Genomic DNA, 17,926 nt, shown 5'->3' on the forward strand with positions numbered 1-17,926 from the left:
ATAATGTGAGCAGTATGAAGACGAGGCAGGAGGGAGGTGTGGGGTAAATAGGGCAGGCATAGGTGGTGAGGTATAGTGGATGAATTTCACCTTTTGCTTACCCAACAGCAGAGCACAAAATGGAGACAGAAGGCTAAGCCAGTTTATTCCCTCATGCTCTTGGATAGAGGGTGGCTACTGCTCCTTCCCACCCTCCCAATCCCAATCCCCATGCCCAAACCATCAATCACAGGAAAGTTTAGAAACCATTCCTTTCTTTATTAAACATAGCTTGCAAGTGATAAATATTACAAAGTTTTTTTTTTCTTTTAATCCTTTCTCCAAAAATTAGCTTATTATTTGAATCTGTCACTGCAGAAGCGCTTGGCAGTATCTGAAACAGATGGGGGTGTATTTGTCCTTTTGAAAACCAGTTTCTATTGGTCTTAGTCTTTTTATTTCTTTCCCAAAACACAATGCAGAAAATAAAAATGAAGAGGCAAAATAAGGAAACTTAGAGTTGTGCAAAAGGGTCTTGCTCCCCCCTCCTGCCTGCCCCCACACAAGGAAGGGCATCTCTTAATCCCTCAACTTCCACCCCATATGTCCCACCCACTGCCTCCAGACATCATTTAGTCAAGAACTTGGAGGAAGCTGATGGTGAGCATCTCAGTCCGCAATGTTGAGGGTGGGATGGGGAACCTTGGTCATCTAAGGGGTAAAGTAGGAAGAAAAGATGTGCCTAATTCTCCTCTAACAAGGAGTCAGCATCCAAAGTCCTGAGGTCTCCAAAGATAGTGGGACTGTAGAATATGTGGGAGAGACACTTCTACAGCCAGCCCGACTGGAAACAAAGGGCATTTGCACCCATCCCCAAGGCTGGCCCAATAGCCTTGGGGGGTGGGGGAAGAGGAGGAGACCATGGACAATTGTGTCTCACTGGGCACTCAAGACTCACATCAAAGAGATCATCACCACTTTAGCCATCTCCCAGACACAACTCTGATGCCAATCTAAAGAGATGCCAACTTGAAGGGCCCACTGGACACCAGCAGATTCTTCCTCCCAGGCTTATTCTAACTTGTTCCTCCCTCCCCTTCTGTAGGTGGTAGTTGGGGAAGGATAAGATATATTTTAGGAATCAATCTAGTCTAAACTTGTTTTAATTTTGTCCAAAGTTACCCAGCAGAAATCAAGATTGGAACTCATCTCTTGACTCCCTCTTACCACTCTATCCCTCTTCTATATAGGAGTCTCTCTTAACTCTGCCTTACCCATCCCCACCCCAGCAAGAGCCATGAGCTTCCCAGCTCAGCTCAGGCCTTCATCTCAATTCATACTGATCACGGGGGTTAGTGCTCAACTGAATGTGGTACTGCATTATGTGAAACCTTCTTAAGATGACAATTAGAAGACTTTCTTCCTACTTAGCCCACATTTCCTCCCCTACCAACTTTCATAAGATAATTAGCCCAGGTTCTTTCCTCTGGATAATGTTTTTAGGGTGTAGGGTGTGGGAGAGATCTCTGGTGTAAGAAAATCTGACACTGTGGTTTGTTATATAGTAGGTATATTGTATATATGCTGATGCAATCAGAGGAAAAAAAAAACAGTGCAAATACAATTACAGTTCATAATACTTGGTTTCAATGCCCCCTGGGAACTGTTCCGTTCCTCAGCTACCTCCCAGTCCCCCAGCATCCCCCACTTCCCCCAGAGTGTCAACCTAATGCTGGGAAAGGAGGTGGGGCAGCTGGGGTGGGGGGAGGGCTCTGCCAAGGCAGTGCTGGTGACCTGGAGGGGCTGCTCCAGGGTGGGGAGGCAAGGCACAGTTGGGGGGGGAGGGGGGGCATCTCCAAAGCGGGGTGGGGATTCAGGGGAGCCAGCTGCCAAACTGGCCTATCCCCTTGCCCCATCATCCACAGCCCTGCCTCCTAACCCCCAGAAACCCTTTTGCACGGATCATACACAAACGGGCACAGTACAAAATGACGTAACACAGTTTCACAATATCCATGGCTAGGGCTTTTTTTTTTCCACTTTTTTCATGTTTTTTTTTCTACACAATGTACAATTCTTCCTTTTTAAATGGATCAAGAAATAGCTTATATACACGAATGAGTCCTTGTTATAACATCTCGGCAGCAAATATCATAAGCTAATGAAGATCTCATTGGGAGAGGGAACCTGGTCTTGGGGAAGAGGGTAGGAGTGGGGAGGGGAGAAGGGTTATGCTTTTAGGATTGGGGAGGATGGGAAAGAGGGATCAAAAGTAAAATATCAAGAAGCATCTTTACAAAGCAGTTCTACAGCTAATTGCTTTAAAAAGGGAAAGGAAAGGAAACCAAAGCAGGAAAACACTTATCTGCATCTTTAAAAAAAAAAAGGTTGAGAAAAATAGGAGGTGAAAGAAGGGAAAGAAGAAAAAAGAAAAGAGAAAGGAAAAGAGAATAAAAGAGCAAAACAGAGAAGAGGGAAAAGAGGATAGAGAAATTTCTACCATACATTACATCCAAAATGTGGAAAAATACTTATTCCAGGGACAGGTGGGGGACTGGATGCTATGGTCAATGACAAAATAAAAATGGGACCTCAGTTCACACTTTTTACTTTCCATCAAAGGCCTTTTGCCCCAAATCCATCTCTAGCTTCTAGGGAGCAGGCGCTGCCAATAGCCTGCTGGACCCAGTTTCCCCCAAACACCTCTGGAGTTTAGTGTGAGGAGAAGCCATGCAGGACTGGTGCACCCCTCATGCTACCTCCATATTGAGCTCCAGGCTTCAGAATTAAAGGAAGACTCCCAGAGTAAGAGGTATTTTCTTCCTTCCTTAAGATAAGTGATGCCCTACCTGAAGGACCTCAGCTCAGTGTCCACATAGTCCAGTGCCACAGGGGATCTCAGATAGATACTTGTGACTTAGAAGATGTGGTGATGGGAAATTACAAGGGATCTTGGAAGGGGCAAGTAGAGACAAAAGAAATCAGTGATGAAAGGGAGAATGTGGGAGGAAAAGGAAGGGAGGAAAGATGGAGGGCTAACACTTTACCATGATTCAGAAGACCATATTGGCCAATCTAGCCAACACTAACCTCTGAAGGGATGGGATAGGGAGGGAAGTGGGGACCAGTGGAACAAGAACCAAGCCTCAGCCAATAAGCAGAGGAACACAGATCTCTATGATAAACAAGCAGCATCTGTAGCTTGAACTTGAAGAAGAGAGAAGAGCAAAGTAGGGAAGACATGCTGCATTTCTCCCTCCACCACATCACATCATTTCCCTCTCCCTGGAAGTAGGTACTAGACTACAGGTCTGCCTTCATGCAAAATCACCTTATACACCCATTTCCAAGGCCAACATATTGGTAGCTGGTTCCTACGGTAGGGAACTAAACTCAAGGCTGGGATTGCCACCAGCCACATGGTATTGCACATTCTTTTCCTTACTTTTAATCTCAAATGACATACCTGGGCACCTTGTACCTCTGGGCTGGGGGAGTTGGATACATGACAGAAATGGCACTTTATCATGTGTTTGTGTCAGGGTAGAAGGTGGAGAGGGGAAGGAGAGGCTAGAGAGACATGCCACATGGCAAGATGACATAAGAAAAACATTAAAAAAAAACACCTTCCAATTTTGTGGAAGAGAGAGAAAAACAAAACCAAACTATTCATCCAGTGCTTTCAAAGCACAGAGAGCAAAGAAAAGATGTAAGAATATATATTTATATATATATATAGAATTTTAAAATAATCCCAGAGCCCACCCAACACTATTCCCCCCACCCCCACCCCATTTACAGTCAGGGGGCACCACACACCCCATCAGACAACACTCGCAACAACAACCCCATCACTACCGGTTACTAGCTTCTAGCTTCCAGATCCTTTCACCACCAGGGAGTCTAGACACAGGCTGCATCTTTGCCCCTCTATTAAGTGCTCAATGGATTTTGGGGAGAAGGGAGGAAGAAAAAAAACTGGGGAAGGCCCGTGGGGCCAGTACAATCACCCGAAATGGCACAGGGGTGTCAGGAGTGGGTAGAAGACCAAAGCCTGGTCCCAGCTCCTTTATCCCTATTCCAAACACCAAAAACCTTTTGAGGGAATGTTTAGTCTTTTCTTTCTTTCATTAATTTTTAAAAGTGCCTTTTTTTTCGGGGGGAGGGGGGCATCCTGGCTGGTTATGGGAGCAGGGTCAGGACCTCACACTCCTTCCCCATGCCTTTCTTTAGGGCATGCTATATTTAGGGGACTTCTGGAAGTTTATTAGAGCTAGAAGGGTGTGTGTGAGGGCAGCACACCTCAAAGAAAGCCTGGCACCTTCCCTACCCCCTCAATCCAAAAGGTGGGCAGACTGGGTGCTAATTCCTCCCCCCATTCCCAGAATGACATTGCACAATTCAATTCATTTTCTACATTAGTAGCGATTCCCAAACAAAACAAAAACAAAAACAAAACTATTAAAATTCTGAAAATACTTTAAAAACCAACTTTAGATCTCAGAAGCAGCCTCTGAAGCTGGTTTTGAAGTGAGTCATTTGGCTTGGTGCAATAACAAATTTGCCAAGGGTATGGTCAGGATGGGTCTCCCACCTGGGTAGGAAACCTTTCCTTCCTTTACCCTCTCTGTTCAGGAGGTAAAAGGGAGAGAAGCCAGACCGCAAAGTGAACCAACCTTACCTTCATGGAGAAAACCCCTTCTGTTCTTTCTTCCTCCACGACTATTCCTCCCCTTTCCCAATTTACTCACTCCCATTCCAACTTCCAGGTCCCCCAGTCAAATTCTGCTTGGGGGTCAGGTAATGCCTTTCACCTTTAGTGTGGCTGGCGCTACAGGCAGAAGGGACAGGTTAGGATGACTTTACTGGACTGAAATTGGGCCACCTAACCTCAAACAGACTCCTATGTTTCCAATGGAGTCAAAGATTATCCTTATTCCCAGTTCTTGTTGTTCAGGGGCCACAACCTGCTAACAGTCCTCCCTAGTTTAAAATCATGCCCATGCTTTTCCACCCTCGCTAGTACCATGGGTAAGTACTATGGGTGCTGTGTTTTAAAGCTTCTCCCTTCTAAAACACCTGACCCTCATTCCCAAAGCCCCGCTACAATGTTCCCCTTTCCCCTAAGAAATCCTATGCCTCAGAGCCTGGGGGTGCCATTCTTCCTCTTGTGTTGCCAGTAAACTCCACTGATTAAACGTATTCACCCCCTAACCAGCCTTAGTCACCTTATACCTTTTGGCTGGAGCCCCACCCCCCATGAAGAAAACCACTGCAATGCTCCTATCACTTAAGTGGATACCTTTGTTAAAAATAGAAAGAAAAAAAAGGAGAAAGAAAAGGGTTTAACCGTCCATTGAACAAAAAGGGAGGACACAAGACATCATTAAAAATAATAATAATTATAGCATAAAAACAAGCTTCAGAAACATATGTCAGAGGGCACAGATTCTCCCTGGGACCTCACTCTGACCTCTAGTGGGGTGCAGATCCACCTCTCACTATTATAGAAAACTGAAGAGAGAAGAAAAGAGCGGCAGAGGAACAGATCGCTGCAGTGTGGAAAGAGGGGAGGTGGCGGGGAGGGGCATGAGTATGTGTTTTCTTGTTGGTTTCTTTTTTTTGTCTTCTGTTTTTTTTTGTTTTGTTTTGTTTTCCGTGTATGGTAGGCACCAGTACAGGCACTGCATGCGACGGAAGTTGGGGGCAAAGGGAGAGAGGGAGGGAACAGAGGGTTCAGGGTTGGGGCAGGGCAGGTGGAATAGGCGTTATTTCTGTCCACTGATGGACTGCGATATAGACCGAGGGGGGATCATGTCTAAAAGGTACTCCCGCTGTCGGTCTGCCAGGCTGGGTGCTTTGTGTCCCCCGATGCCAGTGTTCAAGTAAGCAATATTAACACCTAAACCCGGGAGACAAAAGGAGGACAGGTGTTAAAGGATGAAGGAGCACCTCCTCTCCCACCTCTCCCCTCCTCCCCCATGCCCAGGTAGAAAGGTCTCATGTTGCTTTGCCTGCTGCCAGTCTAGACTTGTCCAGCTTTATCTTAGTAACAACCTTCCCCTTTAGGTGCAATGACTCTGGAGGAAGAAAAAACTTCTTAAAATTTTATCTTGGGAGAGTGAGCAATGTCCTAGAAACAATGGGATAGTTACTTGGGAAACTGGTAGTGAAAGAGGCTGAAAAGCCTTATTTAGGAGGGCAGGGGCACAGGGGAAAAAGAGGATGAGAGCTACATCACAAGGATATGGATATTGGTCAGTTCTATCTTGATTTTTGGTCTTGGATTGTGGGGAGTATCACTGAGCCATCCAGTTTCTCACATACCCTGTCTTGCCCATATGACCTCTAGAGTAATATCAAAGGGGCATCTGTGCTTTAATAGGGAGCAGCAGGCACAAAAGGGAAAATTTTTCTCACAGGGGCTATCTAGATCCTATGGCATTAGGTGCTCCCCAGACAAAGCCTTGGGCAGATCCCAAATAATACCTCTTTTTTCTTTCCCTTACCTGGCATGCCAAGGAGCCCTCCTGCCACAGACAGCTGGGGTGCCTGTGCAAAATTGGAAAGCATGGAGCGGGCAGATGTGGGGATGCCACGCTGGAGAGTACTCTGGGGCTGTGGAGCCTGTGGGGATGAGGAGACAACAGATGACTGGATGATAAGATGAACAGATGGTAAGGGGCAGTCAAGATCATGGATGAAGACTACCTTCCCAAGCAACAGACTAAGTTCAAGAGTAAGGATAAATATCTCATCCCCTGATCCTGCTGTGGTGTTAATGGTGCAGTCATAAGCCAAGAATGCATACTACTAAGGGAAATAGGTAACTGAATGCCCAAGCTCTCTGGCAAGAGAAGATGTAAGGTTGTTTCCATCTTTGCTAGGAATTAAGAATAAGGTCACAGCTGGGAATCTTCAGTTGTCAATTCTGCAATACAGGTGTGGTACGTAGGTAGCAAACAGAAGGGGGGTGGGGGGGTGGATAGGCAGTATGGGAAAACAGAGGGTCACATGACAAGAAAAATAAGATTCTCACCTGCCGGAGCGTATGGTGTCTCATGATGGTCTCTTGCTTACTGACACTGGACACAGCTGGAGCCGTAGTAGGGGAGAGGGCTGCCTGCTGCTGTAGTCGCTGTTCAATTTCCTGCCAGGAGCCAACACATCAACTTAAGAGAACATACTCAGTCTCCTAACTAGGAAACTCAGGAATTTGCTGCCCTTCCCTTAAAAGAGCCACATCAAAGACCAAGCTAAAGGATCTTGCATACTGGGTACATTCAACTCCCTCTTCTCAGAAGAACTCAACTGGGGAAGAGAATGGCTAGCTTGCTGCGCTGCCTGACCACAGGTCCTTTTCTCATTTGGTGCTGCTTTGAGCAGATAGCTGCTGGAAACTGGGCAGTAGGGATGGGGCTGGCAGGTGTAATTAGAGCTGGTGAGTCAGTAAGAAATTATTTTTCACTTCTCCCTTTGCTACGGTCTCATTTTGGGGTAAACCTGTGAACTGGGCCCCAGCTATACAAAATAAGAGAAAGTCTGGAGAAAGAAAGGGGACAAAAGAGGAAGGCTTTGTCTCTGATACTGTTTATTTTCCTTGGTCTTCCTGACATTCATTCACTGAATTCTGAATAATAAAGGTGGAAAAGGAAGCATAATTCCAAACTCTATGACATACTGAACTCACTGGCCTTGAATTGAGCCTAAAATGTTTTCCACAATTTTAAGATACGCTTATCTCTCTAAAGACCATTTGGTTTAAGACCAGCTTTTCCCCTATCATTCCTCCCTCCACTGCTGACTATAAATGACCACTTCTCTTGAAGAAAAACATTTATGGTACAAGGCATATGTCCCATTTTTCTTCATCGTGAAGAAAAATATGGAAATCTCTCCCAAAGAAGAAAATGAAGCAGACAACAGAAGGGGCTTATATAGGCTACAAGGAGAGCCAAGGTCAAAGAACTGAAAGCCTTCCAAGCTCCAAACTCTATTTCCCATTACTACCTCACAGTCAGAAACATTTAGATCAAATGGGGCTGGGGAAGATGAAGAGGCATTCCCACCCAAAAAAAATTCCAACTCCCCCTCCCCAAAACTTTAGATTATGAGGTATGCTTCTCTGACAGCTGTGAGGAAAACATGAATGATTCCAAACTACTGGAGTTACACCCCTACTCCCCCCAAAATTTGTGTTTAACACCCTGGGCATTCTAAGTTTCTGAACTAGAGAAGGTCACTTACCTGTTCCTGCTGTAGGGCTTTGACAAAGGCATTCTTCAACCGGTTAGTATGCTCAGCCTTTAGGGCCTTCTTCTGGTTGGAGGTCATGCACTGCTCACACAGAATCTTGCCATTCTTCTCTTGCTTCCAGTGTGGGGTAAAGTCTGTGCGGCACTGAGCACATACAAATGGCTCCACCCGCAGAAGTGAGGCACAACCTTTGCCTAGATGGCACCAAGGAAAATGGTAAGTAGGGTGACCCATTCTCCTTACCATCTTGCTCTTTATGTTCCCATCAAACTGTTATTTCCCATAATACTTCTCACATCCAAACATTTCTCTCTACTTACATGGATACCATTTTAGTTCAGGAACTCATTTGGAGTTCATTTCTCACCTGGACTATTATAAACCTTTCTAACTGGTCTCCTTGCAACCACCTTCTTTCCTTGCCTCCATATCATTGCCAAGTTAATATTATTAAAGTTTAAGTATGACCGTATCACTCCTTTGCTTAAGAAGCTCTACTTGTTCCCTCTTGCCTCTAGATCAAACACAAACTTCTCTAACTTCTAAAACCCTTCCCAACCTAGCTCCAACTTACCTTTCCCACCTTATATACTACTCCTTCCTAAACTCTATGGTCCAGCCAAACGGACTTTCTTGCCATTTCTCATATATAGCATTCAATTTCCCATCTCCTTGCCTTTGCACTGGTTGTCCTTCGATGCTTGGAATGTGCTCTTTCTTACTTCACCCTAACTTTTAGAATCCCTCATTTTCTTCAAAATCTTGCTTAGACATATATTTTTCATGAAGCCTTTCCTGGTCCTCCTCTCCCTTTCCTCCCACCCAAATTTATCATAAGTGTATTTACAAACATGTCTCCCCGATAGAATTTAAATTTGCTGAGGGCAGACACTGATTTTTTCTTGGTATTCTCAGCACCTAGTACAGTGCTTGGCATAAAAGGTGCTTAATGAAATGCTTATTGATTAATTCCCAGCAGTATTTAAATTCTGGCATAGGCAAAGAAAAGAAGCTTCTGTATCAGTGGGAGTTAAATGAAACCCATTTAACAAGGTGAGTACTTTGGCTCATAGCCCAAATTTTGGTCAGTGAATTTCGTTCCTGATCATCTATATCCCAATGATCCTTTTTTTTCTGTGTGTAAGGCATTTGGGTTTAAGTGACTTGCTTAGGGTCACAAAGCAACTAAGTGTCTGAGGCTGGATTTGAACTCAGGTCCTCCTAACCCCAGAGCCTGCTTTATCCACTATGCCACCTAGCTGCCCCTCCAACAAGCCGTTTTTTACAAATTACGTATAAATGGGGACAACTGGGTGGCACAGTGGATAGAGCACTTGCCCTGGAGTCAGGAGGACCTGAGTTCAAATCCAGCCTCAGAAACGTAACACTCACTAGCTGTGTGACTCTGGGTAAGTCACTGGACCCCAACTGCCTCACCAAAAAATAAAATTAAATAAATAAATAAGAATTACATATAAATACTATTGAATTCCAGTGTGGATTTCCCAGCTATGCAGAACACCTCTAGATACCCTCCCTCAGAGTCATTTTATGTCTGTAATTCCCTTTTGACATAGCACTAAACACACTGTCACACAAAATTAACATCAAAAAACAGTTTCTAAGCGCTGAAATGCGTAGGTACTTATGTGCATTTAATAAAAAAAACCATGTAGATCTAAGTTGCTGCTTTCATAATGTTTACTAACTTGAAAGATACATGTAGAATACACACATAAACAGAATAAAAATACTTAAAATAGGCATAGACTTATATCAATGATCTTTGAAGATGATAAATTACCTCATTCAAATGGATCAAATGAAATATTTGTAAAGTGATTAGCACAGTGCCTAACATATAGTAGATGCTTAATATACGTGTGTTCTCTTCCCCTTCACATCTCTGTGTAGTAGAGTGTTATATTTTGAGGCAATTAGGTAGTACAGGGGGTAAAGTACTGGGCCTGGAGTCAGAAGACTTGAGTTCAAACCTAGCTCCTGATCTAGCTCTGTTGTCTTGAGAAAGTCATTTAACTTCAGTTTCCTCAACTGTAAAATGGGGCTAATAACAGTATCTACCACACAGGGTTGTTTTGAGAATCAAATGAAATAATATCTATAAAGCCTGGCACACAGTAGGCCTTTACCCATAGGAGGGAGAAAAGGTTCTTAACATACACTAAACCACAGTTTGCTCACCCCTGACACACATTCCAATATAAAACTGTCAGACTTGGAAGTTTCCTACAGAGGGAATGGGGAAGTCTGATGACCTTACCTTGGCTGTCAATGACACTCTGTACCACCTCCTCCAAGCCCACCATGTAGATGAACTCGCTGTTGGCTGCACTGGGCAGGAAGTGGAGCAGAGGGGCAGGAGGCTTAGGGGGTGGGATCTCCAGCAGTGTCTTTTCCAGCTGCTTACGAAGGGCCAACTTAGCTGCTGCCTGTGAATTGGCTGCATCAGTCATGGCACTGGGACTGGGGAGTGGTGAAGACACTCTGTTAACAGTCCCTGGCTGGATGTGAGAGGCAAGGTTCATATAGATGGCAGAGGATGTTGTGCGCTGGCAAGGGACAGAAGAACTTGACTGCTAGAATGGAATAAGAAGAAAGATCAGTGACAGAAGAAAGGAATTCCAGTTCTTACTGTTATTATTCCCTGGCAGAGGATATTTTCTTACTACGGCATAGTCTTATCAGTAACTACATTGGGCCCAAGGAAAATGGAAGAATGATAACGTCTATGGGCTAAAGTTGGTACCAGATCTGCTTAAAGGACTATGCAGAAAAAAATTTCTAGGAAAAAGAATGTCTACTTCCTCAGGTCAGATATCTAGATACTACTTCCCTAGACTTCTCAGGAAGGTTTACCTCAAGGCTTTGCTGGGTGGGCTACTAATTCCTCAAACCGTCTCTTCTCTTTTCTTCCTAACTGGCATCTACCTCACTATCAAAAACTATAGCTGAACCCTCAAGTCTTTTCTGCAATGTTCTCCAAGTTCAGTCCAAATTATCTCTTGTTTATAAAAATGTAAAGTCTACTCCTTAGCCACCATGGATAATAGGATCTCCACCTGTCCTGTGTAATACTCTTACCGGCTGGTAGTTGATGGCGGGGTTCATGTTGGGTGTGGTGGTACGTACGAGGCCAGGTTTGGGTGGCCCTCGCTGGCCCTGCAGTTGAGCAGGGTTTGGTGCAATAACTCGCTGTGACATCAGCATGTGTGGAAGGGTTGTGTTGGTGGCTGAGCGGATGACACTGTGACCCTAAAAGAGGAAAAATGAAAGAAATGAATCAGAACTTTAGGGGTTTGAGACAGGAAGCCTCCCATAAAATATTCCTTAGGAATAGCTGAAGGAAAGCTTGGGATAGGTACCATTAGGTTATACCAACTAGATATTTTTTCTACATTTTTCTGAGGGAAATAGTGTGACACATCACATTTGAAAATCTTGCCTTGGCATCATGGGAATTTGTTTGACCTGGTCAACATAAGATTGTCCTACCCCATTTAGGGAACAGCTAGCCTGAAAGTCCTATAGTCTAGTAAAGAACAAGCCCTGCAAGGGCTTACTTACTTACTTACTGGCCCTATTTCTTTTTCTTTTTTTTTTTTTTTGCTTTTTTTGTTGAGGCAATTGGGGTTAAGTGACCTGCCCAGGGTCACACAGCTCACTGGCCCTATTCCTATATAAATCTAATGGCATCAATAGAACTTTCCATTATGGCAATGTTCCAATCTGGTCAGGTTCCTCCCCTAATCCTTTCACATGTCTGTAACTTCTGATGGGACTTGGTCCTTTGGATCCAAATATGCTGCTAAACCCTTATACCTGCAATGTTCTCAGGTTTTGGGGCTCCACTCCCTGAGCACCAGGCCTGGAAGGGAGCTTGGACAGGCCCTGCTGTCCTACATGGGCAGGAGATGGCTGGACAATTGATGCTGCATTTTGCACAACTGGGGTCTAAAAGAAAAGAAAAGAAAACACATATTTAGAGATGGCCAGGACCTAGAGAGATAGACAGTTGGTTACCTGGTGCTTTTTCTGGCACTAAAATGATCATCATTACTGACTGAGAGATAGACCAAGGTTCACCCAGTTGAGGGCTCAGATGGAATCTAAATCTTTGGAAGGAAGGAAGGAAACAAGAATTTATTAAGCACTTACTATGTGCTTATGAATATCTCATTTGATCCTCACAACAACCTGGGAGGTAGGTGCTACTATGATCTCCATTTAACAGCTGCAGAAACTGAGGTAGATAGCGGTTAAGTAACATGCCAAAGGTCATACAGCTAGTAACTGTCTGAGGCTGGATTTGAACTCAGATATTCCTAATTCCAGCCCCAGCACTTTAACCAGTATGTCATCCAGTTGCCTCAATGAACTGCAGATACTAGAGATCACAGGACAAAGAATGAGTGAATATACTATAAGCTCTACCAGAGTAAACAATGCACCTTAAAATCATGAACTTAGAAAGACCTTGGAGAGATCATCTAGTTTAATTCTCTCAATCTACAGCTGATGCCCAGAGAAGCTGTAAGAGCTGCCCAGGGTCACTCACACCAGTGCTAAGTGGCAGAGTGAGGACTTGAACCCATATCCTGACTTAGGCAGAAACTATTGTTCTTTCAAGAGTACCACACTGCTCTACCACCCCTTCCCAATAAACAAACTTTTCTCTCTTAGCCATGCCCCAGTCCCTTTCCCCAAAGAGTAAATTACCTTCTGAACCACATTCTCCTTCTGTAGCTGACTCTGCCTTAGTTTCTTCAACAGTACTAGTCTGGCTTCCTCTAGACGTAGCTCATCTCTCAGCTGCTTGATAAGCTGCTGCCGCTCCTCAATACCTTTCCCCTGAGGAAAGGTGGAAACCATCAGTCCTGGTAGTATGATCATAGACTCCCTTCCCTGGCTAACAACTCAGACTCACTTTACTTTGAAGCTTTTGCCCACTGTATCTCCAGTTCATTAACTAGAATACTAACTCAGGGGAAAAAGCATATTTAAAAAGGAAAAAGTAAAAGGTTAACAGCGACACTGTGCTTTATCATCTACAGTCTACACTAGTCAGTAGCATTTTGGACGCACCTCCTAGTCCAATAACAGTCAAAATTATTGCTAGATTTTAACAGATGTCCAAGGATACCTGATAAAAAGTGGGAAAAAAGAAAGAAAGGAATGTGGAAAGAAGTGTTTTTTACCTTAAACATCTCCAAATTGGCTGCTTTCAGTCTCTCTTCCATTCTGGAACTGGAACGAGGACTGGAGGCCTCATTGTCAGAAAGGACAATGATGTCAGGGGAGGGAGTCAGCCGTCCCCGGTCTGGCTCACTGTATAAAACAAGACAAGAAAAAGGACATGGGGTTGAAGATCAAGGTACCCCCAACAATGAAGGCTCACAGGGAAGCTGAAAAATCTCTCATCAGCACTGAATGGAGAAACCCAAGGGAGTTTTGATGTGAGGGGTTGTCTATCTTGCACCACCTAGAAGAAAGTAGTGACAACCAAGTACCAGGAAACTGAAACCACTAAGAGGTAAAATGAGGCCAGCTACCTGCAGTACAGGTGATGGCAGAGCCTTAGCTGAAATATCTTTCTCACCATACCAAAGGCCTCTTCCATTTTAACACTCCTATTTACTTGGCTTTAGAAGTGGGAAAAGGAGATAAGTGCTTTTACCACATGAGTTGTAAGTAAAATTCTTTCAAATAGTTTTCCCAAACCTTAATTCTAGGGTAAATTGGCCTTAAAGAAACTATTACAGGAAATAATAGCTAATTAGGAAGTGGCTGTGGCAATAGGTCCTAGTTCCCCAACCAGTAACATGTGAAGGAAGCCTAACACAGATACCAGACAACTATAATTAATACCTAAGAATATTTTAGAAGTTTTCTTCATAACTCTAGAATGTTAGAGACTGTCTAGACCACACCTCTAAGAGGCAAAGGAAGAAAACAGGGCAGTCAAAAGAAATGGATGCTGACTGGACTGTGATATAAAAAGCAGCTCAGAAACAAGCTCTCACGACAAATTCAGAGACAGCCGGAGATCCGTTCTGCCACACAAGAGAAAAAGAGCTCAGGGAATCCAAAGAAGATACTATAACTGCCAGAACCTAAGGAATCACTGAGGACAATGTATAAGTTATCAGACTAATAAAGCTTGTAGTCTCCTGAGGAGGGTAGAAGTCCCAATCATGAACATGTAGAAATCTGAATTCTTTGCCAAAGGTTATATAAAGGATCTTCCTCTTCCCTTGGAAAGAACCTACCTAGGCAAAGCTTTTAATTCCAGGCTAAAGTCTCTCCTATTCAGTGTTGGGACAGACTTATTTGGAACTTAGATGACTCCATTTTAAACTTTCTACATTCACCATGTACTTAGTAGCGCTGTATCTGGAGAATCCTGTTTCTCCATGATACTGGAAAATGCCCATTGCCTGAAATAAGCCTTAGGAGTAACAGAGGGCTATAAAAGCCTTAAGTACCCAGATTTCACACAAAGCTATATTCTAGAACTCCATTCTCCCCACAAAAACAAAACAAAACAAAACACAACACATTCTCCTAGGCTTTATCTTCCTTGAGGTTTCCAATTCAAGAAATAGTAAAGAGGGAAGGAGTAAGTATTTATTAAACACCTGTTATGTTCACTGTTATATTCACTGTGCTAACTCATTTGATTTTCACAACAAACCTGGGAGGCAGTGCTATTATAATTCCCATTTTAGAGTTAAGGAAAGTGAGGCAGACAGTGGTTAAGTGACTTGCCCAAGGTCACACAGCTATTAAGTCTTTAAAGCTGTTTTTTTAACCCAGGTCTTCCTGATTCCCGGCCCAGACCACTGTGTCACCTAGCTGGTAGGTATGGAATATATGTATGTTCTTTAGCCTTACTCTAAAACATTCTAGTCCTGAGGGTGGCACTATCATTAGGGCTTCTCTTTTCATTAGCAGGGTCGACAAAAACAGCCTTTGAACACTGCTCTTATGACATGTGGAACAGGACTTCAACCTATCTGTATATTCACTTGTCTGTATTAGCCAAGATCTACCGAAGAGATAACACTACAGCAAAAGAGGAAAGTGCAGAGATGTTTAGGAAATCACCAAGCAAGGACAGCAAACTGAGGATGAGGACACAGGACTAGCTACAACTAGACAGATGTCAAGGTGGGTGACAGATCTTAAGAGGAATTTGTTTTTCTATTTGATTTATCTTTTATCTCTTCTTACCAACAAACTAATGTAGACAAACCATTTTGAGGTTTGGACGGTTTGCCCCATGGATTCTGTTTGATTCATTGGTATTTACCTCTTGAGCCAAGCAGCTCTGTCTTTGGTTGAATACATACACCATAAAAATTATCCTGCACAGTTAATATTGAGGCATGATGATGTTCTGTAGCAAAACTGTCACAATGGCTGAATGGCAGGTGACCTAGCACTAAACTAGGAAGAGACACTATCCATAACTGTGGTAACTAATAACTAACATTTATCTAGTGCTTTAAGGTTTATAAAGTACTTTACATATATCATCTTATTGATTCTCGCAACAACCCTGGGAGGATAAGTGCTATATTATCTCCATTTTATAGATGAGGCAACTGAGACACAAAGAGCTTAAGTGACTTACACATGTAGTGTGTCAGGCAAGATTTTAACGCAGGCATTTCCTGACTCCAAATCCAGTACACAGAGGATTAGTTAGAAACTTTGGGTTTAGCCAGGACGCACTAGAAAGTCATGTTTGAGGAACAACTTCAAATGCAGTGGGGCAATGGATAAAGCAAATAAACATGGGACTGGCTAACCAATATGTCATCTCCCTGCTGAGCTTTTTTTTCCCCCAGCCTTTTGAGTTAGGGTTCTAGCATCTTCCGTCAATCTTCCAGCAAGATGAGCAGCTATTTTGTTTCCTCCCCAAGCACACAGAGCCTTTGAAGGTTTCTGTCTTAAGCCCAAAGTCCCACTCAATGGAGAAGGTCATCAAGGCTTTTACTCTCTGCTGTCATCTCCTGTGACTCAGACTGGCAGATGTTGAAGTTAGGAAGTTACTAATTCTAAAGTGAGAGAAACTAAGCAGATACAACTGCTATTTCCCCCTAAATTCTAAGGAGAATGAGAGACATTAGGTACTCTCTACATCCAAGAAGGCTTTTCTGAACAGAAGTCACAGCCGTATAATTTTCCTACTTGATGATGAAGAGACGAAGATAACTAGGAAATGGTTATACTGCAAATACCTCTTCTCCTGCTTTCAGATTTCTAAGTTTCAGAGTTGGGAAGGCCTAAAGAGGCCATCTAGTATAACATGTACCTTTCCTCTACTTCTGTTTTGACAGTGGGCTTCACCAAGCTAGTGTTCCTGTAAGACAGCACTATGACCGAGTAACTTACTACTACTACTAAACCAGCCTCTTCCTTATGCCAATCCCTTTACCCTCTAATCACAGCCCAAAGCTCCTAGTGTACACTCTATTCTTTCTTATACTCTTACTTGAGTGACCAGACAAGAAAAAGCTAGAGGAAGGGAGGAAATTAGCTCATAAAGACAACTTCCCAGAAGGCCTAAGAAAAACTAGGTCTTGTCCCTCTTGGTGTGCAGGCAGAATACTACATGCACAATTTAAAACTGACTCAATCTAAGGTGAAGATTTCACTTTAGCTAAATTCTCTGGCTCAATAAATCATAGCCCTAGTTTGGAAATCTGAAAAGAAAGCCTTACAAATTAGCACTGGGCTACAGGTGTTTAGGAGTAACTCAAAGACTTCAGTGCCTTTGTTCTGGTCACTAAACAAGGGTCGAATTGAGAGAGGCCTAGATGTATAAACATCTCAGTCCTATTAGCTACAGAATGAGGGAACTGCTTTAAAACTTATTTGGAGGATGAGGGAGCTTCATGTACAGGTGTAAGTAATATACATTTTCTCCCTCTATCCCATAGCTGGCTAAGCAAATAACAGAAAAATTCCTGCCTTGACTGGAGTGACAGAACAGCCTTCTTTCTCTTTGAAATACACTTTTTGTAATGCCTTCTCTCATATGATAAACTCTTTGCTAGAAAAAGTTAGGTTGAGCCCTACCTTCTCCTAGCACTCATGTCCACAGGCTCATCATTGATGTTCTCCTTGCCTGGCCGTCCAGCAGTCCTGTTATCTCCATGCGGCCTCAGGTTCCCATTAAGTTTTTCCTCATAGCCCTTGCCACCGCCACCACCATCTTGTTTAGTAGGTAACTCATGGGGCATCTCAATGCCTGCCAGGTCCTTCCTTTTGAGCAGTGCTAACATTTTTAATCGCTCCATAGCCTCATGTCCTTCCATCTTGAGTCTCTTTGCCAGGACATCATCACGTTCATCTGCCTGGTCCAGGCTTCGCTTCAGCAGATTCAGGCGAAGGGCATCTTCTGTCATTCTGTCCATCCTATGCAGAGAAAGAAAACAAAGGTTAAGTCCAGAGTAAAAGCTGGTAATTGGAATACTCTAGTTAGTTAATAAGGCAAGAAGAAATTTGGGCAAAGTCTGACATGAATCTTGGACTTTGGGAGAACAAATTTCAAAAGATTCAGAGAAAAGAGACAGAATCCCATGGATCAACTTATATATAAGGCGTCACGACCTATGAGGGACAGGAAACGCTTAAGAATCAAACTCTAAAATTCAAAACCCCA

General features: G+C 43.4%; 1 protein-coding gene across 5 annotated transcripts in view; it reads right to left on the reverse strand.

The window, feature by feature from the left end:
* Nucleotides 1-237: 237 nt before the first annotated feature.
* The window catches only part of GATAD2B (GATA zinc finger domain containing 2B), a 98,884-nt gene continuing 81,195 nt past the window's right edge, over nt 238-17,926 (reverse strand). For 4 of the 5 annotated variants that reach the window (XM_020991722.2, XM_020991724.2, XM_020991725.2 and 1 more), the window contains 10 exons: nt 17,341-17,679; nt 13,452-13,581; nt 12,973-13,104; nt 12,076-12,207; nt 11,338-11,508; nt 10,517-10,832; nt 8,227-8,429; nt 7,019-7,129; nt 6,489-6,606; nt 238-5,881 (listed from right to left, as the gene is read on the reverse strand). In XM_020991722.2, coding sequence (XP_020847381.1) covers nt 5,748-5,881; nt 6,489-6,606; nt 7,019-7,129; nt 8,227-8,429; nt 10,517-10,832; nt 11,338-11,508; nt 12,076-12,207; nt 12,973-13,104; nt 13,452-13,581; nt 17,341-17,678 — 1,785 coding nt within the window. In that variant the 5' untranslated portion in view covers nt 17,679 and the 3' untranslated portion in view covers nt 238-5,747. The remainder of the gene's footprint in view (nt 5,882-6,488; nt 6,607-7,018; nt 7,130-8,226; nt 8,430-10,516; nt 10,833-11,337; nt 11,509-12,075; nt 12,208-12,972; nt 13,105-13,451; nt 13,582-17,340; nt 17,680-17,926) is intronic. The other variant, XM_020991723.2, reaches the window with a different exon arrangement.

Source organism: Phascolarctos cinereus, unplaced genomic scaffold, assembly GCF_003287225.1.
Source record: "Phascolarctos cinereus isolate Bilbo 61053 unplaced genomic scaffold, phaCin_HiC Scaffold_5;HRSCAF=322, whole genome shotgun sequence".
Lineage (NCBI taxonomy): Eukaryota > Metazoa > Chordata > Mammalia > Diprotodontia > Phascolarctidae > Phascolarctos > Phascolarctos cinereus.